General features: G+C 39.7%; 1 protein-coding gene across 1 annotated transcript in view; it reads right to left on the minus strand.

The window, feature by feature from the left end:
• Nucleotides 1-266: 266 nt before the first annotated feature.
• Nucleotides 267-26,374, minus strand: part of LOC124804667 (leucine--tRNA ligase, cytoplasmic) — a 167,947-nt gene continuing 141,839 nt past the window's right edge. The window contains exons 13-19 of the mRNA XM_047264908.1: nt 15,114-15,252; nt 14,929-15,031; nt 14,611-14,845; nt 14,132-14,386; nt 7,954-8,166; nt 6,479-6,707; nt 267-2,541 (exon numbers count right to left, since the gene is read on the minus strand). Coding sequence (XP_047120864.1) covers nt 2,309-2,541; nt 6,479-6,707; nt 7,954-8,166; nt 14,132-14,386; nt 14,611-14,845; nt 14,929-15,031; nt 15,114-15,252 — 1,407 coding nt within the window. The 3' untranslated portion in view covers nt 267-2,308. The remainder of the gene's footprint in view (nt 2,542-6,478; nt 6,708-7,953; nt 8,167-14,131; nt 14,387-14,610; nt 14,846-14,928; nt 15,032-15,113; nt 15,253-26,374) is intronic.

The following is a 26,374-nucleotide window of genomic DNA, read 5'->3' on the forward strand; positions in this document are numbered from 1 at the left end:
ACTTGTTGTCTTATATAGGCATTGCCGACCGCAGCGCCATATTCTGCCTGTTTACATATCTCTGTATTTCAATACCCATGCCTACACCAGTGTCTATGGCACTTCAGTGTAATATTCATATCAACTGAAGTTCTTTAAACCTTTTTACCCTACAGAGTCTTCCAACATAGAAGCACTGTCATGTGTATCAAAACACACATTTCCTCATAACGAAAATATTTTATTGGAGAATATATAAATAAAGAAATAAATAAGTACACATTTCCTCATAGTGAAAATATTTTATTGGAAAATATATAAATAAATGGTGCACACTTGTTCAATAAATATTAAATTAATAATTTATAAATTTATAAAACAAAGATGTAAGGTAACAACCATCAGGAAAAACAGGATTGAACCTTAAGTGGTATAAAACAAAGCCAGTTATGACTGTAAAATGTGTGTGTGTGACATATAGGTAACAAAGTTTGCAAGAAATACACACAAGTTCAGTGTGCTATTAAATTTAAACCTGCTGCCAGCTGGATTACAGTGTGGATCTTAAACATTGAAGCTATTACATTAACTTGGAAAGGACGAATTCCTACTTACCCCAAAGGGCAGGCACTGAGTAGCAGACAGGTAAAATGAAAAGAGTGCTACAAATATTTCAGCTTATGGACAAAGTGCTTCATCAGCAGTAGAAAAGTCATGCACAAGCATAACTGTTACTCACTTGGCCAGTCTCTGGACACTAAGGCCCAAGGGCATCTGGGTCTCCAGAGACTGACCATGTGTCGTGTGTTTGTTCCTGTCTATGACTCAATGCCTCTTCTACTGGGCGAGTAGCAATATCTCCGTACAGTAGCACTGTTTTCCATCACACTTTCCATTGTTTGAAATTCTTATACTCATAAATAAAATGACATTTTAAGAATTCTTTGATGCTATTGTAGAAAATATGAGAAAAAAAGATTAATGAGAAAATCTATTACTAAGTTTGAAATTTGAAACAAAAATACGCCACTAAACCGTGAAACGTCCATTCTTATTGAATGGTAGAATTTGAGATTTGGAGCTCTTCAAGGTAATTTGTTGCTGTCAGTTGTAACATTGAGGCAAATGTCTCGTTTACTCAGAAGATTGGTACCTCACATAGAACATTCAATAAAAACCATAGTACTTTCAAGGAATAGCTTACCATTACTTTTGTACACAAACATGTCCAGCTTAAAAGAGCAGTCAATATAAAAAACTGTACTTTATTGTACACTCACACCTGCATTTGAAGTTGTTTTTTAGTTTTATACAACTAGACTGGTCTGATTGTACAGAATATTGGGGCAACCTACAAGGTATGTAATTTCAAAATGACACATATTGCCAAATTAAAGCCAGGATGTAAAATTATGTGAAAACATTAACATTCTTCATGGAACCAGAAAAATCTGAATGAGCACAAGTCTCCTCACAGTAGACTGAGGCCATGTAATAAAATGTTACTTACAATGTAGGATGGTATCGCAGATGCAACATCCTCATAAAACAATGACAACATCCGTTCAACTGTTTATCAGCCACTGCCATTTTCTTCAGTTTTTATTCTGACACTTTACTGAAATTTGAATAGTTTTCACTTTATACCTGCTTCACACACACTAGCTTCATTACACAAAACAAAATATTGCAGTGAAAACAGTAAATATATTTAAAGCAGGGCACAATTAAAGTAATGAACTGCCAGATTAACGAAACCAGCATGCATTATTCAATGAAGATTAATCCATTTGTTACTATGGGAAACTAGGTCTTTGAAGCACCTGTTAACAAAAAATAAAGTAATGTGGAGTAAAGAACGTAATGTATATCAGGCTTGCTACAAAACCAGATCTATTCAAATTTGAATAACAATATGAAATTCAACAGGAAGAAGAGCGAGAATCGTGTGTACATTTTAGGCAGTCATATTTACCCCATCAGCAAGTCAGGCATACTTCCTTACTAGATTACTACTTTATATTTAAGTACACATGCCTCTCTCAAGTTCCTTCATTAGATGTTGCAAGATCCGATACAAACAATGCCACAACTCTTAAAAATATCATTCCACTGCGGTACTGAGATGATCTAGTGTACTTATTACATAAGGAATCACATCATATCCTTTCTTTCATTTATCTAAGAAAATATATTCCTTTTTCCAATCTGTTGTCCTGATTAAAATAGCCATTAAACTATGCACATAATTACAAAATACCGCAAGTTCCATTTCAGTTATTAATGGAGATTGATCATGCACTGATGAACTAATACATGAGAACAGTCACTATGCATTATCACTCTTAGATTCTGCTGATGAAATTATATATAAAATGTTTGTTCCAATATACTGTCGTGTGCCATTGCACTCAAGTTCAATTCCAGGTTTATCTGTATTCACACGGAGTGTTCCCTCAAGGCTTATGCGTACAGCATGTTGAGTCTCTTTACCAGCTACAGGCACTTTACGGGGACCCAATTCAGGATCTTTATAAAACCACAACTGAATACATGATGTATCTGAAACCAAACAGCACAAATAGTTACAAATCAAACAAATGGACCTATGAACACAACAAAACTTATTTTTTAAATGATGCAACTGTTTGTATGTAAATGTGTAATTAGTTGTCTCAGCATAGTGACTTCACTGGCATGTATGATGTGATCAATGAAGTATCCCATTAGTGCATAATGTTAACTACATTAGCTTCTAAAAAAAAATTGTTAGTTATGTAAAGAGGTTCTTAGAGATTACACTGAATTAATGAATTACTTATACATGTTGCTATGTCAAACACCTCAGAGCCACAAACATTTTAGTGACTCACTGACTGAGAGGGACTCACTCAGTCTTTTTTCTGTTTGTTTTCTGAATTGGAGAAAAATATGCAATTAATTATCTTATCTGTTAGCAACTAACTTTTTCTAAATATACTGTTATACATTACATTTGGTTGTTTACTTTTGGGTGCACTGAGGAAAAAGCTTTGTGGTTGTCAAACACACGAATATGCTTTTTATAATAGTCCATGGGAGAACATCTAAAATTCACTCTGCAGCATTAGAATATTTGTTCTTGTGCTTTCTAATCATATGGTATGCTAATTTTACCGTAAATTTGAGTCTTTAAGTGCTGAATGGTGAGTTAGTTGAAATGAATGGAATTTGCGGTATAATACTGACTTGCCTTTCCCCCATTATCATATTCCGTATTTGCCAATTTATTGGCTGAACTATTATTTTTTAGTTGCTGAAACTGTCAACTCACACAACAGTTTCTCTCTATAAGTGGATACACTTTACTGATCGGTTGTTCATCTGTCTTTACTACATTGCACAACTCTTTGGTTATGAGGAGCGCAGATCATAGTGATATCAGCCACTATTCTTGAACATTTCATAACAGACATTAACATTCAAAAACATTATAAAATAATATGAATATTTTCTCTTGAAAAATACATTGGAGGAAAATGGACAGAAGACGTCTTGGCAACCACTTCAAACATTCTTATCTCCACAACTTCAACAGTACACAATAAGGGGACTAAGGGTGGCATCAAAGAGAAAAACCAGCGATTGTCGGAATTTGGGTGTTTTCAAAGTATCACCAACTTCACCCACAAACACAACAAAATACAAACTTTTTAATCTGAAAGCTTTGTTGATTTTCATTATTTCAGAGAAGTTGTCAAAGCGATCTTACAGTGTACATAGATTTTATTACGTACTTAAGAATATTGCAGAATTCCTGACTACTGTAAACTGCTTAAACTTTTAATGTGGTATCATGTGAATGTGTTCAAAAGGTGTGAAAGTACAATGTAAAATTTGTAACCTTCATACTGTTACATAAAATAACATTACACATTTTGTTTGAATGGTCAGGCAGTGAACTTCTATTAGATTTTAAATATGGACCTCAGAACTAACTATTCTCATTGGCTGGCTAAGATGGAATGACCAGGCTGAATTTCACCTGCACTAATAATATATGCAAGGGTTTCATAATTCCATAGATGAATGATGACCATCTTTACAACTCTTGAGGTGATATTGCTGTACAATTGTCACTGCTATCAACAAGCACCAATCAGGACCGTATCTGTGCAAACTATCCACCAATGTTACAGTTTCATGAACTTTATTTCTGCAAGATCAGTTTTTAATTCTTCCCAGTAACTGCCCTGTTCTGTGCTTTGCTGAATTTCCACATTTAAAGATTGAGATTTCATAAAGATTTAATAGATCATCCTCAACCCAGAGTTTGGTTTGAACACCACAGTGCATTACAAGGCACAGTCCTAGTGAAGATGGCATTCCCTTAGCTTCCTCTGACTTATCCAGTCAGTTACAGGGGGATCTACAGTTCAATGTGCACTCCAAACCAATGTGCTGCTAGTTGTTTTACATATACTGCTGAAAGAAGTGATAAGTGATATAAAAAATCTTAAGATAGATTGACAAGTGAACCCTGCACCTTTCGATTGGCAGTCTGACACACAGTTGGTCACCAAGCCTCACAAAATCGATAATGCTACTTTGCTTCTTCTGTAGCATAAGGAAATATGTTTTAAAACATAATTCTCATGGTCTCTGCCTTTTGTAGGCTTCCAAATTTTTATATTGATCTAAAATACCACAATGCACAAAAGAAGCTGTTTAATTAAACTTTACTTGGACTTATTTGATATTAAACATTACTGAAATATATATAATTATGCACAAATGCAAAAGTGAAGGCACAAGTGAATAAGTCATACAGTATTACACCCACCTCTCCTCTTGCCCCCTTGTGCACCCGCCAGCTTTATGTTCCACAGCTTACCTGCATTGTGCACTGCAATGTTGCACTGTATTGGGATTGTTTTCTGTCGTACTGTTGAATACAGAACTGTTAGTGCGGTTAATTTAGCAGACTTCAGCTTAGGTCAAAACAAGGGATTTTGTAGAAGACATAGTATTTTTACCTTAGCTGCATTATCCTAGAAGATTATGTCATAGGGCAATCTTGAGTGGAAGTATAATAGTTGTCCATATACTGGTCAATACAACAAGGTCTGTAAATGCAAATCTGATAGAATTCGGCTTTTTTGGTTAACTTATCCATATTCTGATCCCAATTCAGTTCATTAATCATTTGGATACTGAGGAATTTCCCCTCATGGAGGCTCATCTAGTGTGTGCCCATTGATCTCTACTTCTGGTACCTGCAAGTCATTCTGATTTGTTTGGAATTGCATAAAATGAATGTTTCTAAGATTAAGAGATAAGCTATTTGCTGTGAACTAGTTGTAAGTCTGTTCCATTATTCCACTGGCTCTGCATGGTATGAATGTGTAACTCTCTATAGTATATGGTTATAATAGAGGGAAACATTCCACGTAGGAAATATATATCTAAAAACAAAGATGATGTGACTTAGCAAATGAAAGTGCTGGCAGGTCGACAGACACACAAACAACCACAAACATACACACAAAATTCAAGCTTTCGCAACAAACTGTTGCCTCATCAGGAAAGAGGGAAGGAGAGGGAAAGACGAAAGGAAGTGGGTTTTAAGGGAGAGGGTAAGGAGTCATTCCAATCCCGGGAGCGGAAAGACTTACCTTAGGGGGAAAAAAGGACGGGTATACACTCGCACACACACACATATCCATCCACACATATACAGACACAAGCAGACATATAATATGTCTGCTTGTGTCTGTGGTTGTTTGTGTGACTGTCGACCTGCCAGCACTTTCATTTGGTAAGTCACATCATCTTTGTTTTTAGATCTCTATAGTATATTTTTGTCAACAGCAAAAATCCTGCTTTCTGAAGATGTCCTCCAATGCTCCTATTAATTCATTTTTGATATTGCCAGCCATATTATAAGTATACAAAACAGTCAATTTTCTTTTACACAACATATCCTTACATCAGGAATGGAATAATGGTTCCGTGATGAGCTGCTCTTTTTGTGTGTGTAAACATATCCACAGAAGTTTGTTGATACTTTTAAGCAGCATCATCTTCCTAAAAGATGTCTGCTGTTTTCTTTTATTTTCTTAAGTGCACTATATGTCTATATCTGCTTGCGGTTCTTCCTTTGTCATATCTGCTCTTTTAAATAACATAATTCAAACCTATTTTTTTCATAATGAAGGCCGCACAAATCTAAAGACTCCTCAATGTTTCTACCTTTTTGTACAATCTACGTTCCCAGAAGAGCAGCCACAACTGGTCAAGTGAAACCAAAAGCAATGCATAACAGTCCTACCAAAAAATTTGCAAAGTGTAAAATTTGAACAACAAAACATGCCACTTGTGCTTGGTAATAAACTGTATTTTACATCACACTGCATTAACATCTGCAGGAGCACGTAAAACACAATGTACTAACCAAGCACCCATAAAAGCAAGCAGTCATATTAACTTTCCATTCAAAAATTATGAATATGAAACTAACCTTTAATATTTCCATTGCACTGCATCAGTTGCTTCAGAATTGTAGACACTGTGTCACCATTATAAACAATTATACGTTGAGTGAAGTGTCCACTGCATGGTTGTGGATTCACTAAGGTTAATTCCACTCCCTGTTGAGCACTGAATGTCATGAAAGGAAAACCAGGCCTGCAGTCCTGTGCAACATTTTCGGGTGCCTCATCTGTATAACGGACTTCTATGTCTTTTATCTGAAAGAAAAGAAGTGAAATTCCAAGTAAATACACTTAGCTCAGTTCTAACAAAGACAGTTTATCCTTAATATTCTAAATAAAATGTAGAATAAATAGCATATGGGAATCACTAATTTGTAACATACCAAACATTAAAATACCTGACACCACCGAATTATTCACCCCACACACACACACACACACACACACTCTCTCTCTCTCTCTCTCTAATGAGTCTAAATGTAGTCACCACTGCTCAATGCGAGACTGAATGCCACTTGGTGGCACTGTGTGCTCATGATGCAGCAAGGAAAGTATATGTACAAAGCAGCAACCAATTGTGATTCATTCTAGTGATAATACAGGCTACAAGTGAGGAAAACTATTGACATAAGCAACTTTGACAAAGAGCAGACTGTTATGGCCCAGGGTCTCTGAACAAGCTTTTCGGAAATGGCAATGCTGCTGGCTGTTCACATGGTGCTGTTCACATGGTGCTGTTGTCAGCATCTATGGAACGTGACCGAAGGATGGTGAAACCATGAGTAGGCAATAAGGTATTGGGAATGAACATAGAAATCAGAAATTTGCACACACTGTAAAGCAGGATAGGCAGCTATCTGTGGCAGATTTGACAACAGAGTAAAATCCTGTTAAGGTACAACTGTTTCAGAGTGCACCATTCAGTGTGTGTTGCTTCCATGGGTGACGATCCCTCTTGTGTTCCCATGGTGACCGAGCAACACTGTCGATTACGACTGCGGTGGGCACAGGAGCATCGAGACTGGGCCATGGATCAATGGTCATATGTTGCATGGGTGGATGAATCGTGCGTCTTGTTACACGTGGTTGATAGTCGTGTGGATACATCATCATCATTCAGGCAAATGACTGCTTGAAACATGCACCGTCCTGACAGCTGTGGACTAAGTGAACATTACTGCGGACCACTTGCATCCCTTCATGCGTGATGTCTTCCCCTACAGTGATAGAATTTTCAAGCAGGACAAGCGACCATGTCACAAGGCCAGAAATCACACTAAAGTGGTATAAGAACACAATATTTAACTCATTCTGATGTTTTGGTAACAAAAATCACCTGATCTGAACCCGATGGAAACCATCTGGGATACGAAAATCTCTTTAACAATTGGCACCCCAACAAGCAACATTGATCATATTGTACCACTGCGCATGTTCATTACTATCACATCAGATCACAATGATAACATTCCAGCAGTAATTACAATTAACAATGTCTTACATCAAGTGTATTCTTCAGATATACTAGATTCTTCGTAAGAACTTCCTTCTCATCAAAGTCCACAGAAAGGTTCAGGGCATCAGCTCCAAGTGTTTCCACCTTTTCCCGAGTTGCCTGGACAAATGGCATCAGCTTCTTGGCGTACTTCTTCAACTCAGGAATTGCATTTAGTTCTGCTGAGAGAACTCTGTTGTCTGGCAGTTTTCCATTTGCCTGTTAAATCAGATAAAACAATGACAGCTGTAAAAAAAAAAAAAAAAAAAAAAAAAAAAAAAAAAAAAAAAAAAAAAAAAAATGGTATGGCATACTTACGACAACAGAAAAGAAAACAAGGACACAATTAATTGCAACAAACATTTAAGAGAATGATTCAGCTCCACATTTATAATGTTAACCACCTTAAAATCAAATCAGATCATATTAAAATCAACACTTTTGGGAATAAAAGCTTCCAATTTCAGGCAAAAGATGGATCTTCTGAAATAAGTTGAATTCTTAAAGGTTACTTGGATCACTTCAGAGAATCATGAAATTAAGGAAATCACAATGAGGTTGAACTTTTCACATTTTCTCCCTCCACCCCTTCTTCTTTAGCAATTATAAGACGACAAAAATATCTCCCCCCCCCCCCCCCCCCCTCTCTCTCTCTCTCTCTCTCTCTCTCTCTCTCTCTCTCTCTCTCTCTCTCTCTCACACACACACACACACACACACACACACACTCACTCACTCACTATATTACTCCACCTATTGAAAATTTCAGAAGATGTTGCTTGAAGGTGGTGTGCGGCTCACTCTCATTTGTAACAATGAAAATAATAAATTTTTGAAAATATGATGTAACTGGGTAGATAAAAAATATACTCACCAAGTTGCAGCAGGATAAAATACATATAAAGGTTAAGTAAATGTGCAAGCTCTTGGAACCAGTGGCTCCTTTATCTGGCAGTAGCATTGAAGGGGAAGGAAAAGAACTGGCAAGGTTTAGGAAATGGGGAGAGTTCGGATCTCGAGTCAGGTTAAATGTACTGGACAGGATGAGAAGGAAAGATTGCACATTTACCTAACCTTTATATACATTTTTTCCTGCCACTGCTTGGTTGGTAGATTTTTTTATCTGTACAATTACATTTCACTATCATTTATGGTTGATGCAATAAGTAATATCAGAATGTCTCTGAGCTTCGACATAACAGTGTGAAAGAGTTATAGTTCTCAGATATTTTACCTTGCAAGACAAATTTTACAAAAATTCCACTAACTAGCATGATACAACAGTCAACTCAGATAACTGTTACAGATTACGTGCCCCGCATACTGCATTCATCAAATCTAAAACAGAACACTTCAGTCTCATCATCTGCAACAAGGTCATAACAGATCACATTTCCAAAACCTCCTTCCTCATCCTCTTCTTGGTCAAGCAAATCCTTTCAACTGCAGCTGTTTTTGCATTTACATTCTAACTGAATAATTTATTTTCTGTAGAAACAATACACTCATTAACATGAATCATGTGCAGTGATTTCAGCTGCATGGTAACGTGTTTGCCTACCATGCAGCAGGCCCGGGTTCGATTCCCGGCCACGTCGAAGATTTCCTCTGCCCTTGGACTGGGTGTTGTTATACCACCACCACCACCACCACCACCACCACCGACATACAAGTCGTCCAATGCTGCGTCACCTGAAATAAGATTTGCAACCCGGTGGCCAAACTTTCCAATATGGAGCCTCCTGGCCAATAATGCCACACGTCATTTCATTTCACTTCATTTCAGTAATGCTGATATGGAAAAATTTAGTGCCTGCTATTAACTGTCAGAAAAGAGAATCTGGGATTTTAGGACATCAAAGAAAGGTTATTAGAAAGTTGGACACAAGGAGAAGATATCTAGAATATAAGCACTGATGAGACAAGGAGGGAGTAACAACAGGAGTAAAGAAAAAGGAAGAAACAACAGATTCCCTGCTCGAAGAACACCATAAAAAAAGAGACACAATAATAGGAAACAAATATGACTGAACAAAAGGTCTATGACAAAAGTTAAGTGAAAAGGAGGCTGACAAAAGCAGAAGAGTTTGGCATAAGTTGCAGTTATGTAGTGTTCAATGGTCTCCGATATCTATATGTGTTGCTCGGTGCTTGAACAAATACATTTCAGTTCACAAATCCAAAGGTGTCCATCACCCATCTTTATTCTCACCTCTAATGCTTTGAACAAAAGAAAAATGCTGAGAGGTGCAGTGGTTCAGATCCTAAACTATATGTTGTCCTACATTTGGGTGAGCAATCCATTCACAGACGAAGAGAGCAAGAGTGTGTTGCTCTCAATAGGACCACATGTTTTACACAGCATTGAAGCATTCATTTCATTCAGCCTTTGTGCTGAGGGCTCCTTACGATTTGGTGGGAAATCTGATTGTGAATAAAACTATAGCTTGATTAAAAAACCTTGTAACTGAACAGTTTAAGGAGTTAAGAGATGGAGTAAGCCTCCATCAAATCAACACTGTTGAAGCACATGTACTCACTGTGACATGAAAGGGTGAGAATAAGAGTGTTAGTATTCTGCATGTAATGCTGCTTCTCCCTGTGCTCTTAGTTCCCAATCATAAAATTATTTCAATTAAAGATGCAGTGAACTGATTGGGAGAAGTGAAGGCAGTGGGGAGGTTGGCTGTCTGTTTAGTAGAAACAGGAAGGAGGAGTGAAATTGGCAGAAAAATTAAGGATTTCACTTGGAAATGATGGCAACTGTCAATATCCAGGAACAGTTGTTTACCATGCACTTTTGTACAGAGCTTTATGGAAGAAACAATTCAATCTCAATACAAAAATTATGATTAACTGTCTAGCTTTTCCCAAAGTACAAATGCCTCTTAGCCCTTGGATTCTCTCCCTCTTCCTCTTTTAATAGATGAAGAAATAACTCAGCTTTATCTTTTTTGATGGTTTCATGTTTGATTCACTGTTCGCATATATTACTTCACTTTGCCTCCTGTTGTTATTGCTCAACACAATAGCAGAATAAACTCATTAAGAACAACAGTTATCACATCTAACAAGGGGAGGCCGCCAACTGTGAAATTCAGATTCGATTAGTACTGCGCATAATAAAAGCTCATGGCCAGAGGTGTAATGTGGCAAAGCACCAAGATGCACTTCTCAGCTGTAGTCGAGAAAATCGACAGTTAAAAGAAACTGTTGCGGTGAAATACTCTCTATGATTAATCATTTTCTACAGCGTCGTGGCGCAGCGGTAAGCGCTCGGGTTCGTAATCCGAAGGTTGCCGGATCGAATCTCGTGCCATGCAACCTTTTTTTTTTTTTTAGTATTTGTTTTTTGTAATTCAAATGTGTGTACACACACACACACACACACACACACACACACACACACACACACACACACACACATACATATATATTAAAAAAAAAACAAAGATGATGTGACTTACCAAATGAAAGTGCTGGCAGGTCGACAGACACACAAACAAACACACAAACAAACACAAACATACACACAAAATTCAAGCTTTCGCAACAAACTGTTGCCTCACCAGGAAAGAGGGAAGGAGAGGGAAAGATGAAAGAATGTGGGTTTTAAGGAAGAGGGTAAGGAGTCATTCCAATCCCGGGAGCGGAAAGACTTACCTTAGGGGGAAAAAAGGACGGGTATACATTCGCGCACACACACACATATCCATCCACACATATACAGACACAAGCAGACATATTTAAAGACAAAACTCTTTGTCTTTAAATATGTCTGCTTGTGTCTGTATATGTGTGGATGGATATGTGTGTGTGCGCGAGTGTATACCCATCCTTTTTTCCCCCTAAGGTAAGTCTTTCCGCTCCCGGGATTGGAATGACTCCTTACCCTCTCCCTTACAACCCACATTCTTTCATCTTTTCCTCTCCTTCCCTCTTTCCTGATGAGGCAACAGTTTGCTGCGAAAGCTTGAATTTTGTGTGTATGTTTGTGTTTGTTTGTGTGTCTGTCGACCTGCCAGCACTTTCATTTGGTAAGTCACATCATCTTTGTTTTTTTATATATATTACCGGCAATCAGTTGCAACAATTATGCATATAATAAGCTGTTGAAAGTCGTTTGTCGTGGAAAAACTGGAGACTTCGAACATCATTATGTTTTCCGCAAACAGAGTTGTATTTCACAAATGTTATTAATTGTCTTCATAATGTTCACCACGTATAGTTAACAGAAGACGTAGAAACGATATTCTGAAACGAATACATATAGCGTAAGTCAAACGTTCGAATTAGAATAGAGATCCCACGAACACAAATTTGCTGTGGCAGGTATGAAATATAAACTCCGATACTCGCTCGTTACACTTGAAGGACAGATGTTGAATGGGCCGAAACGAGCCGCCGTGTAACAGCGTAGTTGCCTGTTAACTTCGAAAGAAGGTAGATGCGGTCCCTAGCGCAACTTATAACATCGTCGAAAACCAGTGCGGACGTGAGAGCTTTGGTACACCCTGTTAAACAAACGGAAAAATGGAGGCGGTACAATTGGAGAGCGATCCGCCTTCACCAACATGCATAAGCAATTCATTAATAGTTTATATATATAAAAAAAGATGATGTGACTTACCATACGAAAGCGCTGGCAGGTTGATAGAAACACAAACACACACATACATACACACAAAATTCAAGCTTTCGCAACAAACTGTTGCCTCATCAGGAAAGAGGGAAGGAGAGGGAAAGACGAAAGAATGTGGGTTTTGAGGGAGAGGGTAAGGAGTCATTCCAATCCCGGGAGCGGAAAGACTTACCTTACCTTTTTTCCCCCTAAGGTAAGTCTTTCCGCTCCCGGGATTGGAATGACTCCTTACCCTCTCCCTTAAAACCCACTTCCTTTCATCTTTCCCTCTCCTTCCCTCTTTCCTGATGAGGCAACAGTTTGTTGCGAAAGCTTGAATTTTGTGTGTATGTATGTGTCTGTTTCTGTTTCTATCGACCTGCCAGCGCTTTCGTATGGTAAGTCACATCATCTTTGTTTTTAAATATATTTTTCCCGCATGGAATGTTTCCCTCTCTCTCTCTCTCTCTCTCTCTCTCTCTATATATATATATATATATATATATACATATATATATATATATATATATATTTGAATTACAAAAAACTAATAATAAAAAAAAGTGCATGGTGCGAGATTTGATCCGGCGACTTTCGGATTACGAACCCGGGCGCTTACCGCTGCACCACGACGCTGTAGAAAATTATTATTCGTAGAGACTATTTCACCGCAACGGTTTCTTTTAACTGTTGATTTTCTCGACAACAACTGAGAAGTGCATCTTGGTGCTTTGCCACATTACACCTCTGGCCATTAGCTTTTGTTATGCGCAGTATGAATCGAATCTGAATTTCACAATTGGCGGCCTCCCCTAGTAAGATAGAAAAATTTCATGTTTCAAGAATAAACTTTAGCATTTGATCTAACATTATAGGCCAAGGATTTAATGGTGTGCATGATATCAGTTCTTTAAGGAATAGCTGTAGTCCTGCTTTATTCACTGAACACCTTTCACCCATTTCTTTGTATTTATCTATTTGCAATTAACCGCTATTATTACACTTTAAGTTAAAAGTGCTATATCTCTATCATCCGACAAGTTTAATACCCTGTTATGTTCACCCATTCCTCTGGTAGCAGGTAAAAGGCGTCAGCAGGCTGTCACATGGACCTAGCCATTGACATCACACCAGAGATAAAACTGGGCTACTGTGAGACTACAAGAGCCTTCAAGTTGTGCTGTGCTAAAATCTGTACCGCACTTACAACATACTTTCATGTTATAGCTGTTTACTGGATTTCAACTTTACTATTTTTTTTGCATGGTTGTAACATGGATTATTGACGGATTTGCTTGGCTCTGGACTATTTGGATTACTCTCTTGGTGTGTTCTACAATTTACAATAGCTTGTTGCAGTCTGGAATTGTGAACTATCAAGTGGTTACAGTGTATATTCATTTTTTGCATAGTAAGAAGTGTATTGTACCACAGCAGATGTAGATATGTAGAGGCATATAAAGTATGTATGTAGGTATGTTCATGTATAAAAAGAGCACTGAAATATCAATATTTCAGAGCTCCTGAGGAAAAAAATGAATAGGAGCATTCTTTGCTACTTACCAACAAGAAATTTTTCATGTGTGTCAGAACTGTACACTGCCATGGTGGAAATGTTTTTGCCACCCAAATAGTGGCATTGGTAGGCTTCACTGGTGCAATGGCGTTTTCACCTTTACGAGCTTTCCGTGGCTGAAGGTGATTCTTTAAGTATACTCTGAAAGCATGTGCAGCTTCCATGAGATAAGCAGATGACTTGACCAATATGTAATCAACAGGACCTGCCACTGGCCACTGGGCCTTGACTATGCTTTCCTTCTAAAGAAATGGAAAAGAACAGAACATTACACTGCATATTATTAAAACAACATTTGAGACACTATATGGCACAACCAGTAACATGTAATTTATGCAGAATTGCTGTATCTGTAGCAAATGCACACAATATCTCCAGAAGTATAAATTAAAATCACTTCTTTCTGCAGGACAAAGATTTTTAACAGTAATTTACAATGTATCCTTCAAATTTAGAGCTTGCTTACTTTGCCAAGAAGAGACCAAACATGTTCTGCAACATGAGGACATATAGGTGACAGAAGTAATGCTTGAATTTCCAAAAACTGCCGGATGAGACCACGATGCATTCCTTCCATCACAGTGAGTTCTCGGTACTTATCACGAACTGCTTGTAGCTCAAAGAAACCTGTTCTTAGAGCTTCCTTGAAAAGCAGTCTATTATAATTGTTTTCTGTCTCCTTTATTTTGAGATTCATCTCACTGAAACAATATTCAGCATATCAAAAAACTATATTGCAGCACCATAATTACACAGAATGATAGTTTCCCCAATTATTATTTACCTGAGAAATACTTGATCATTAAAGCTATCTGGTTCACCATCTCTCAGTTCTGCTTTCAGCATTTCTTTTGTCCACTCGATGAATGTATAAAGACGGAGAATACCTGTCAACACAGTAGAATAAATTTAAACAGAACTATTGACATCTTATTCACTGTTCAGATAATAGATGTTTTAATGAGATACCTGCATCAGCCATATTTTCTACAAAATTTGCATCCTCAAGTGAATCTCCAGCATCAGCCAGTGTTAGACGCATTCCGTCAGCACTAAATTTCTCCACGGCTTCCGAAAGGGTCAGAAAATTACCCTCAGATTTTGACATCTGCAGAATAAGAAATACAGAAGTCCCAGCACAATATTATGGCTTCAATTTGCAGGTAAAGACAGAAACATTTTACATTATACATATATGTAAACTACGCTTTACAAACAGGATCCATTTGCACAAGACATGTATAGTACTTATCATTCACAGATAAGTGAATAATATATCAAGAGCTGTGCAGTGACTGTAAGTTTCAATTTCCTGATACCAAACAACAGAAAATCCAGGATGGAATGTAACAATATTATGAGAAGGGAAGTTGCCACTCACCATACAGTGGAGATTCTGAGTCGCAGATAGACACAACAAAAAGACTCGCAATTAAAGCTTTCGGCCATTAAGGCCTTCCCTCCCGGCCTCAACCTTCGTTAGTAACTGTCATCACCCATCCAGCCCCTTCCCTGTTCCCATTCCAGCACTACACAGCCGTCATTCCACCACCACACCCAGTCTTTTTATACCTCTCCTTTCCCATTTCTCCTCTCCCCTCCCTTCCCACCTCTCCCCTGCCTTCCATCTAACCTGCAGCACTTCATTGTCGACCATACTATTCTTCCCCCTCCCTGCCCCAGCCTCCTCCTTACCCCCACCCAGTCACCACTCCCATCAGGCAATGGTGCTGCTGCTCGCAGTGTGGTTTCAGTTGGCTGAGACTGCAGTCTTGAGTGTGAGTTGCATTTGTGCATGCGTGCATGTATGAATGTGAGTGCGCACGCACCTGTGCGTTTGTCTATTGTTGGTGAAGGCCTTAATGGCTGAAAGCTTTAATTGCGAGAGTCTTTTCGTTGTGTCTATCTGTGACAGCATCTCCGCTATATGGTGAGTAGCGACTTTCCTTTTCATAATATTGTTAATTTCCCAATATATGTATTCTTCCAACATTTTAAACTAAACTGACATGTCATAGTCAAAAATTAGACAGTTTCTTAATTCTTAGTATCTCCTGGCATAATTGTTGACAGAACATTCCACAGATGTAGGTGTATTTACGCTTCAAGGTGCACTGAAAAATTGGCCTCCTGGATGCATAGTAGATATATAACCCACCCATGTCTCTGAAGCAGTGTTCTATACACTGGCGGAGTCAGGAACTGTGTGTCAGCAGTGGCAGTGATGTTGACATAGCTGTAGGTTCTTCACCCATCCCAGAACCCGTTTCATTGAATTTGCTTAATACCTCATTCTTCTCCTTAACCATACTGAGTGTTGGTTCCCAGACAGTCACAGTTTTTCAGTTGGTCCTTGATTCATACTTGGATGGTGTCTTATGATATGGTCCCAATATTGAAAATATAATATAGTTGGAGGGATAAGAAATCTACTCACTAAGTGGTGGCAGGAGAAAAAACACATAAAAGTTGTGGAAATGTGCAAGCTTTCAGAGTCAATGGCTCCTTCTGGCTGAAGGGCAAGGAAGAAGGTGAAGGAAAAGGACTGGCAAGGTTCAGGAAATGGAAAGAGTTATGGATAAATCACCCACAACCCCAAGTCAGCGGAGACATACCAGACAGGAACAGAAGGAAAGACCAATTGTTGGGGGGATGGGATTCGAAAACTTGAGAGCTTAGAGGTGGAAGATAGGGTAGTAAGCAAGACAGAGATTACTGACAAAACACTGTGTATGATTTAATAGGAGCAGAAGGCCGAGTTTATTACCCATGGTAGACAGGCGAGGTGGCGAAAAAATAGTTAAATCAGAAAGTAAAAGACATAGAAAACTAAAATGGAGTGAAGAAATGGAATAGTTATTGAAAAGAAATGCTGAGACTACAACAATTTACATTAATTTAGGCCAGGTGGGTGGCAAGAATGAAGGACATGTTTTAATGCCAGTTCCCACCTGCAGAGTTCTGAAAGACTGATGTCAAGGGGAAGAATTCAGATGGCACATGTGGTAAAACAGGCACCAAGTTCACAACTGTCATGTTGCTTTGGTTTATTATCTGCTTGTAAAATGTAATTTTACAAGCATGGCACAATTTTTTTCCAGTTACAAATTACCAACATTTTACAATACCCTACAGTTCCTGTACTTTTTTCTAAAACTGGATTGTTTCATGTATATGGGGAATGTTGGTATAAGTGGAGGTGGAATCAATGATGACGAGCAAGGATTGTGGTGGAAGTGGAATGTGCACAGATTCAGACTGTCTGGGAAATGGTTCGTATCTTAAGTACAGAGGGGAGTCTTTGTGCTATTGGTTGCAGGTACTGATAAACTAAGGCGGGTATATGTTTAGTGGGTGCTATGAACCCAAGAATATGGGACAGAAATGGTGGCAGCTCCGCAGGTGAGAACTGCTGTTACAACAGATCTTTTGTTCTTTTCTTGCCACTCATCTAGCTCCTTTCTTTCTTTCTTTTGTGACGGAGGTAGGAGGGGGGCAGGGGGGGGGGGGGGGGGGGGGAGTCGTCAGCCTGCCACACGTCTCTCCTGTGCCAACCTGTTCATCCCAGGAGCACTTGCAACATAAGTCTTCAATTATTTTCTGGATTTATTCCAATCTCTGTCTTCTCCCGCAGTTTTTACCCTCTACAAGTCCCTCTAGTACCTTGGAGGTCAATGCCTGATGTCTTAACAAATGTCCTATCATCCTGACCCTTCCCCGTGTCAGTGTTTTCCACATATTCCTTTTCTCTCCAATTCTGCGCCCTTCTCATTCCTTACCTTACCAGTACACTTAATTTTCAACATTCGTCTGTAACACCACACTTTAATTGCTTCAATTCTCTTCTGCTCCGGTTTTCCCACAGTCCATGTTTCACTACCATACAATGCTGTGCTGAAAATGTACATTCTCAGAAATTTATTCCTCAAATTAAGCCCTATATTTGATACCAGCCAATTACCTTGGCCCGGAATACCATTTTTGTCAGTGCTAGTCTGCTTTTGATATCCCCCTTGCTCCGTTTGTCATTGGTTATTTTACTGCCAAGGTAGCAGAATTCCTTAACTTCGTGACCATCAATCCTGATAAGTTTCTCACTGTCCTCATTTCTACTACTTCTCATTACTTTCACCTTTCTTCAATTTACTCTCAGTCCATATACTGTACTCATTAGACCGTTCATTCCATTCAGCACATCACGTAATAATTCTTTATTTTCACTCAGGATAGCAATGTCATCAGTGAATCATATCGCTGATATCCTTTCACTTTGAATTTTAATCCGACTCCTGGCCTAAATTCACATTAATTTCTTTGGGCTCGGCATTTCTATTCAGTAACTGGTCCTTTTCTTTTCCCCTTTTAGTTTTCTATGTCTCTTATTTTTGGACCTGTCTACTTTTCCACACCCCCACCTCACCATTCTACCTAGTAAATGCAATTAGCTTTTTTCTCTGTGGTGCTGCTACCAGATTTAAGAGTAAATTATGTCAGAAGATGCAGTGGAACAATGCATTAGCAGCTGTAGGCCAACAGCATGGCATATCAACATTTGGTTTTAAGACAACAAGCATGTGAAATTATTATGAGATGGGTTGGCTTTGCTCAGCATAACTTGCCAATGCAGCAATAATGCATGATGCAAGCAAGATGTCTCCATCTTCTGATTTTCAGTGGTGTTGCTGAGTATGTGACCAGGTGTGGCATATTGGCACAACAAATGCACTACTATCTGCTATAAACGACTGTTGACATTGTAATAGATTCATTCACAGTACAGTAGTGCCACCAAGACACAGGTGCTATGCCTGACGATGAGATGCCATGGAACTGCCAGCCCCAGCCACAGTTTCAAGTTCTCACGGGGGTACATGCTTCTTGCACTAAGTCCATCCAGAGAATTTGGTGTCAGTGCTGCAGGCTCTAGGCCCACTTCAGCAGAGCTGGACTCCTGCCAGGAGGCAGTGGGTCGCACCCTAGGCACAGCAGCCACCTTTCAACAATGTGGTGGGCGTGCCTCTTGCCACACACTTGGCTGCACAAATTCATCCAAGAGGGAGATACTTCTGCAAAATTCCTGTACACACCACTGAAGCCAGTGCTGTGGCACATTCAAAATAGCCATGGGCCCAGCACTAAGTGCATACTTAACAAAGCACGGCGCAGTACCAGCAAATGTTGCACCCAGCTGGATGGATGCTACCCATTGGCTGACCAACTACTAGCCCTCTCCTTTGTGGAGTAATGGTGCAATCGCCTCCACATCACACCACAGAACTAATATTTAAGTTGGAAATAAAGTGTTAGTTTCGACAGCTGCTTTGTTCTGGGCCTTGTCAGTCTGCCATCTACTCTCAGCCCCTGCCACCCATACTTCTTACGAAGTAGTCATCATACCATCCAGAGGACCGCTATAAAATGATGGCAGAAGTGCTGACATCAGTGGATAGTAGAGTGTGAGTCGTCCATGCAGTGCAACATGTGGACTTATGTGGACTGCAACCTGCAGTATCAATATGATGGGGTGATTGGAGAAACTGTTTGTTACTTTTTATGTGTGAGCCAGGCATGGGATCTAAGAGGAAGTACCATAACTTGAAGGCTCTGCTCTTCAGACCAGAAGAAATGGCTGAAATGTCTGAACTGGCAACAGTAAATGCCAGTGTTTAGAGCCTATGAAGTGTTCTCAGTGTAATCTGCTTGGACATCATGTAGCATTTTGGATATGTTACAAAGCAGCGTAGAGAATCTATATAGTTGATGATAGGGCACAGTGTGTAACTTGTTTATGATTGAAGGGTAAAGATTTAATGGGACAGCCATGGTGTCACTGGACCGGATGCAGTTCAGGCATTAGTTAATGAGGTAACATCATGGAGAGCAGAAAATAAGGTCTTCTTAATAAGCCTGCAACTAAATGTGATGAGTTACTGTTGCTCAGGGCACCAAGCCTTTTAATACAGCCAGCTGCCACTAAACAAATCAGTCCCTTTTCTGGAAGGTTGTCTGAGGATGCAGTTTGTGGAGGAAATAACAATGTTGGCGAGTATTGGGGATTGGTCTGCAGTGCCACTAGCCTTGGTGGAATAGTGGCAATATGGGTCGTCAACAGCATTATGGTAATGGTGGTGGGGTGGACAGAGAAGAAACAAGCAGCCGTTAAACACAAGAGGGAGCCCAAAGTCTGCTGAAAGGCTTTCCCGTTAAACTTAGATGCAAAAAGTACGAATACAGAGGCAGAATGTGCAATAATGGGTATGGTGAAGGGAAGAAAGTACAAGTTTTTATTAGATACAGGGGCACATGTATTGGTAGCCAGTAGAAAATCAGTGGGCTGGAGGCAAAGGAACCCACCACACTATAGATTGCATGGGGTGTGGAATAATGATATAAGGCCATTGGGGTCAGCGGAAATAGATTTTTGGGTGGAGGCAGTCGAGTTTAAGCAGTGTGAAGAAGTAGTGCCTCTTAAGTGAGGGCACAGCATGATCCAGTGGTTAGACTTTTTGCATCAAAATCCTGCCATAATTGGCCTTCAGTAACATATGCTGGAGTTTAGTGGGAACACATTCTTATGTATGCAGTTGATTAAGGTGAGCAAGAACGATGTCATAGGTTAGTAATTAGGTGAGCTGTGTTTGAGGTAAGGTTCAGCAGCAGACAGTCCATGTACAAGGGGAAATTTTTGTTATTTTGCATTTTTACTGAACTCTACATTCACAGTACTTGAGTCCCCTACAAAGTATTGTCCATGTGCATTAACACACTTCTCCCAACACTTTTGGCACTGCTGGAAACAGCTCTTGAACACCTGAGGCTGGATACTGTTCAAAGCCATTAGCGTGTTTTCTTTGACATCACCCACATCAATGAATCTGTTTCCTTTCAGAGTTGGTTTCATCAGTGGGGAAAAGGTCAGATGGAGCCAGATTGGGTGGACGAAACACAAGCACCATGTTGTTTTCTGTGAGGAATGGTTGAACCGTCAGAGCTGTGTGGGCTGGAGAATTGTTGTGGTGGAGCAACGAGTTCCCATTTTTCCACAATTCTGGGTGTTTTCATCACACACTCTCAATCTTTGTAACACATCCAAATAAAAATGTTGGTTCACTATTTGTCCTGGAGGAACAAACTCCTTGTGAACAACACCACTGACATAAAAAAATAAAATAACGTAGTTTTCACATTGGATTGCACTTGATGTGCTTTCTTGGGTAGTGGTGACGTTTGAGTTTTCCACTGACCTGACACTTGCTTTGACTCTGCATCAATCCGTAGCTCCAACTCTCATCCCTAGTCACAATTCTTTTAAGAAAATTTGGATCATTCTGCACTTCGCTCTTCAAGTCGCGGCAAACATTCATGTGGTTCTCTCTCTGGTCATCTGTGAGCAAGTGAGTAACAAATTTTGTATACATCTGTCTAACGTGAAAATCTTTGGTTAAAATTCATTGGACCATGCTCTAAGACACTTTCATTTCCTCAGAAATTTGGTCAATGGTCCTTTGATGATCTTCATCAATTGCATGTTTGATTACGGCAATGTCTCCATAATTTCTTCCTAAAAGACAACTGAAGTGTTGCATGTCTTCAGTTGACTTGTTGCCCGATTTGAAAGGAGAAAACGATAAGTAGACCTGTGATTTCCCCAGCGAATCACCATTAAAGGCTTGCCGAAGCATCCCAATACTCTTGGGTGCAGGAAACAAAATTTCACACACACTCTTTACTCCTTCTTATTGGCCATGTCATTAATATTCAAGGGTTGAAATAGTACTGCAAACAACAGAGAACCACAAACAAACCACTTAACTCTGACTGATGCCAGCTCACCGAGTGATGTGGGAGACCCAAACTAACACCACCTAGTGGCAAAATGCATAACTACACGGTGTGCATATGGAACTGTTCTATTCTGGTTATTTTTGGGTCATTCCTAGTACATGGGCAATGTTGGTATAGAGGGAGGTGGCATCAGTGGTGACAAGCAAGGTATGTAGTGGGAGTGGAATGTGCGCGGATTTCAGACAATCTAGGTAATTGCTGGTGTCTTTAATATAGAGGGGTGTCTTCCTTCTACTGGTTGCAAGTGTTGAACAGCTAATGCAGATACACATTCAGTGGGTACTTCAAACCCAGCAACTATGGGACAGCCAGGGTAACTGGGTCTGTGGGTCTTAGGAAGAAGGTAAAAAGTGGAAGTGCATGTTTTGGACGAGCTCCAGTGGTAGCATCTTTAATTAATAATCAAAACATTCTCGGTCCCAGGTTCGAAACCCGCCACCGCTTAAATTTTAATAAATAATCACCACTGGTGGCCAAAGACCTCTGGTGTAAGAAGTCATTCTGCCAACGGACTTGTGAAAGAGGGCGGAGGAACGCACAGAGGTTCAGGGTGCTCTCTTGTCCTTGGGTGGGGAATTGCCCCTAAAGGTAGAAGAATCAGCAATGATCAATGGCATGAGGATGCAGAAGGCAATGGAAACCACTGCAGTCAAGACACACAACATGTATTCGCAGGACATGAGGCCTGTAATCGAAAAAGTGTCATGATGATCTCTCCTATGGCAAAATATTCCAGAATAGTCCCCCATTCAGATCTCCGGGATGGGACTACCAAGGGGGAGTTGACCATGAGAAAAAGCATGAATAACCAATGAAAGGCTGGTGTTCTACGAGTTGGACATGGAATGGAGAAGCTTGCAGCAGCATAAAATGGTATAACACAAGTAGGATTCATTATGGACAGGAAGGTAGGGTGGAGAGTGTGTTACCGTGAACAGTTCAGTGACAGGGTTGTTTTTATCAGAATCGACAGCAAATCAACACCGGTGTGACAGTTCCGATCATGCAACATACAAACAAGCTGGAGATGAAGAGATAGAAAACGTATACGAGGATATTGGAAGGGTAATACAGTACGTAAAGGGAGATGAAAATCTTATAGTCATGGGGGACTAGAATGCAGTTGCAGGGGAAGGAGTAGAAGAAAAGGTTACAGGAGAATATGGGCTTGGGACAGGGAACGAGAGAGCAGAAAGACTACTTGAGTTCTGTAATAAATTTCAGCTAGTAAGAGTGAACACCCTGTTCAAGAATCACAAGAGGAGGAGATATACATGGAAAAGGCCAGATAATATGGGAAGATGATGTCCATGAACCATGAACCTTGCCGTTGGTGGGGAGGCTTGCATGCCTCAGCGATACAGATGGCCGTACCGTAGGTGCAACCACAACCACAACGGTATCTGTTGAGAGGCCAGACAAACATGTGGTTCCTCAAGAGAGGCAGCAGCCTTTTCAGTAGTTGCAGGGGGCAACAGTCTGGATGACTGACTGATCTGGCCTTGTAACATTAACCAAAACGGTCTTGCTGTGCTGGTACTGCGAACAGCTGAAAGCAAGGGCAAACTACAGCCGTAATTTTTCCCGAGGACATGCAGCTTTCCTGTATGATTAAATGATGATGGCGTCCTCTTGGGTAAAATATTCCGGAGGTAAAATAGTCCCCCATTCAGATCTCCGGGCGGGGACTACTCAAGAGGATGTCGTTATCAGAAGAAAGAAAACTGGCGTTCTACGGATCGGAGCATGGAATGTCAGATCACTTAATCGGGCAGGTAGGTTAGAAAATTTAAAAAGGGAAATGGATAGGTTACAGTTAGATATAGTGGGAATTAGTGAAGTTCGGTGGCAGGAGGAACAAGACTTTTGGTCAGGTGATTACAGGGTTATAAATACTAAATCAAATAGGGGTAATGCAGGAGTAGGTTTAATATTGAATAAAAAAAAATAAGAGTGCAGGTTAGCTACCTAGCTACAACAAACAGGATAGTGAACGCATTATTGTGGCCAAGATAGACACAAAGCCCACGCCTACTACAGTAGTACAAGTTTATATGCCAACTAGCTCTGCAGATGATGAAGAAATAGATGAAATGTATGATGAGATAAAAGAAATTATTCAGGTAGTGAAGGGAGACGAAAATTTAATAGTCATGGGTGACTGGAATTCGTCAGTAGGAAAAGGGAGAGAAGGAAACATAGTAGGTGAATATGGATTGGGGGGAAAAAATGAAAGAGGAAGCCGTCTGGTATAATTTTGCACAGAGCATAACTTAATCATAGCTAACACTTGGTTCAAGAATCATAAAAGAAGGTTGTATACCTGGAAGAATCCTGGAGATACTAAAAGGTATCAGATAGATTATATATAATGGTAAGATAAGCGATTTAGGAACCAGGTTTTAAATTGTAAGACATTTCCAGGGGCAGATGTGGACTCTGACCACAATCTATTGGTTATGAACTGCAGATTGAAACTGAAGAAGCTGCAAAAAGGTGGGAATTTAAGGAGATGGGACCTGGATAAACTGAAAGAACCAAAGGTTTTAGAGAGTTTCAGGGAGAGCATAAGGGAACAATTGACAGGAATAGGGGAAAGAAATACAGTAGAAGAAGAATGGGTAGCTCTGAGGGATGAAGTAGTGAAGGAAGCAGACAATCAAGTAGGTAAAAAGACGAGGGCTAGTAGAAATCCTTGGGTAACAGAAGAAATATTGAATTTAATTGATGAAAGGAGAAAATATAAAAATGCAGTAAATGAAGCAGGCAAAAAGGAATACAAACGTCTCAAAAATGACATCAACAGGAAGTGCAAAATGGCTAAGCAGGGATGGCTAGAGGACAAATGTAAGGATGTAGAGGCTTGTCTCACTAGGGGTAAGATAGATACTGCCTACAGGAAAATTAAAGAGACCTTTGGAGAGAAGAGAACCACTTGTACGAATATCAAGAGCTCAGATGGAAACCCAGTTCTAAGCAAAGAAGGGAAGGCAGAAAGGTGGAAGGAGTATATAGAGGGTTTATACAAGGGCGATGTACTTGAGGACAATATTATGGAAATGGAAGAGGATGTAGATGAAGACGAAATGGGAGATAAGATACTGCGTGAAGAGTTTGACAGAGCACTGAAAGACCTGAGTCGAAACAAGGCCCCGGGAGTAGACAACATTCCATTAGAACTACTGATGGCCTTGGGAGAGTCAGTCATGACAAAACTCTACCATCTGGTGAGCAAGATGTATGAGACAGGCGAAATACCCCCAGACTTCAAGAAGAATATAATAATTCCAATCCCAAAGAAAGCAGGTGTTGACAGATGTGAAAATTACCGAACTATCAGTTTAATAAGTCACAGCTGCAAAATACTAACACGAATGCTTTACAGATGAATGGAAAAACTGGTAGAAGCGGACCTCGGGAAAGATCACTTTGGATTCCGTAGAAATGTTGGAACACGTGAGGCAATACTAACCTTACGACTTATCTTAGAAGAAAGATTAAGAAAAGGCAAACCTACGTTTCTAGCATTTGTACACTTAGAGAAAGCTTTTGACAATGTTAACTGGAATACTCTCTTTCAAATTCTGAAGGTGGCAGGGGTAAAATACAGGGAGCGAAAGGCTATTTACAATTTGTACAGAAACCAGATGGCAGTTGTAAGAGTCGAGGGGCATGAAAGGGAAGCAGTGGTTGGGAAGGGAGTGAGACAGGGTTGTAGCCTGTCACTGATGTTATTCAATCTGTATATTGAGCAAGCAGTAAAGGAAACAAGAAAAATTCAGAGTAGGTATTAAAATTCATGGAGAAGAAGTAAAAACCTTGAGGTTTGTCGATGACATCGTACTTCTGTCAGAGACAGCAAAGGACTTGGTAGAGCAGTTGAACGGAATGGACAGTGTCTTGAAAGGAGGATATAAGATGAACATCAACAAAAGCAAAACGAGGATAATGGAATGTAGTCAAATTAAATCGGGTGATGCTGCGGGAATTAGATTAGGAAATGAGACAATTAAAGTAGTAAAGGAGTTTTGCTATTTGGGGAGCAAAATAACTGATGATGGTCGAAGTAGAGAGGATATAAAATGTAGACTGGCAATGGCAAGGAAATCGTTTCTGAAGAAGAGAAATTTGTTAACATTGAGTATAGATTTAAGTGTCAGGAAGTTGTTTCTGAAAGTATTTGTATGGAGTGTAGCCATGTATGGAAGTGAGACATGGACGATAACTAGTTTGGACAAGAAGAGAATAGAAGCTTTTGAAATGTGGTGCTACAGAAGAATGCTGAAGATAAGGTGGGTAGATCACGTAACTAATGAGAAGGTATTGAATAGGATTGGGGAGAAGAGAAGTTTATGGCACAACTTGACTAGAAGAAGGGATTGGTT

The sequence above is a fragment of the Schistocerca piceifrons genome, chromosome 7, assembly GCF_021461385.2.
Source record: "Schistocerca piceifrons isolate TAMUIC-IGC-003096 chromosome 7, iqSchPice1.1, whole genome shotgun sequence".
NCBI classification, from domain to species: domain Eukaryota; kingdom Metazoa; phylum Arthropoda; class Insecta; order Orthoptera; family Acrididae; genus Schistocerca; species Schistocerca piceifrons.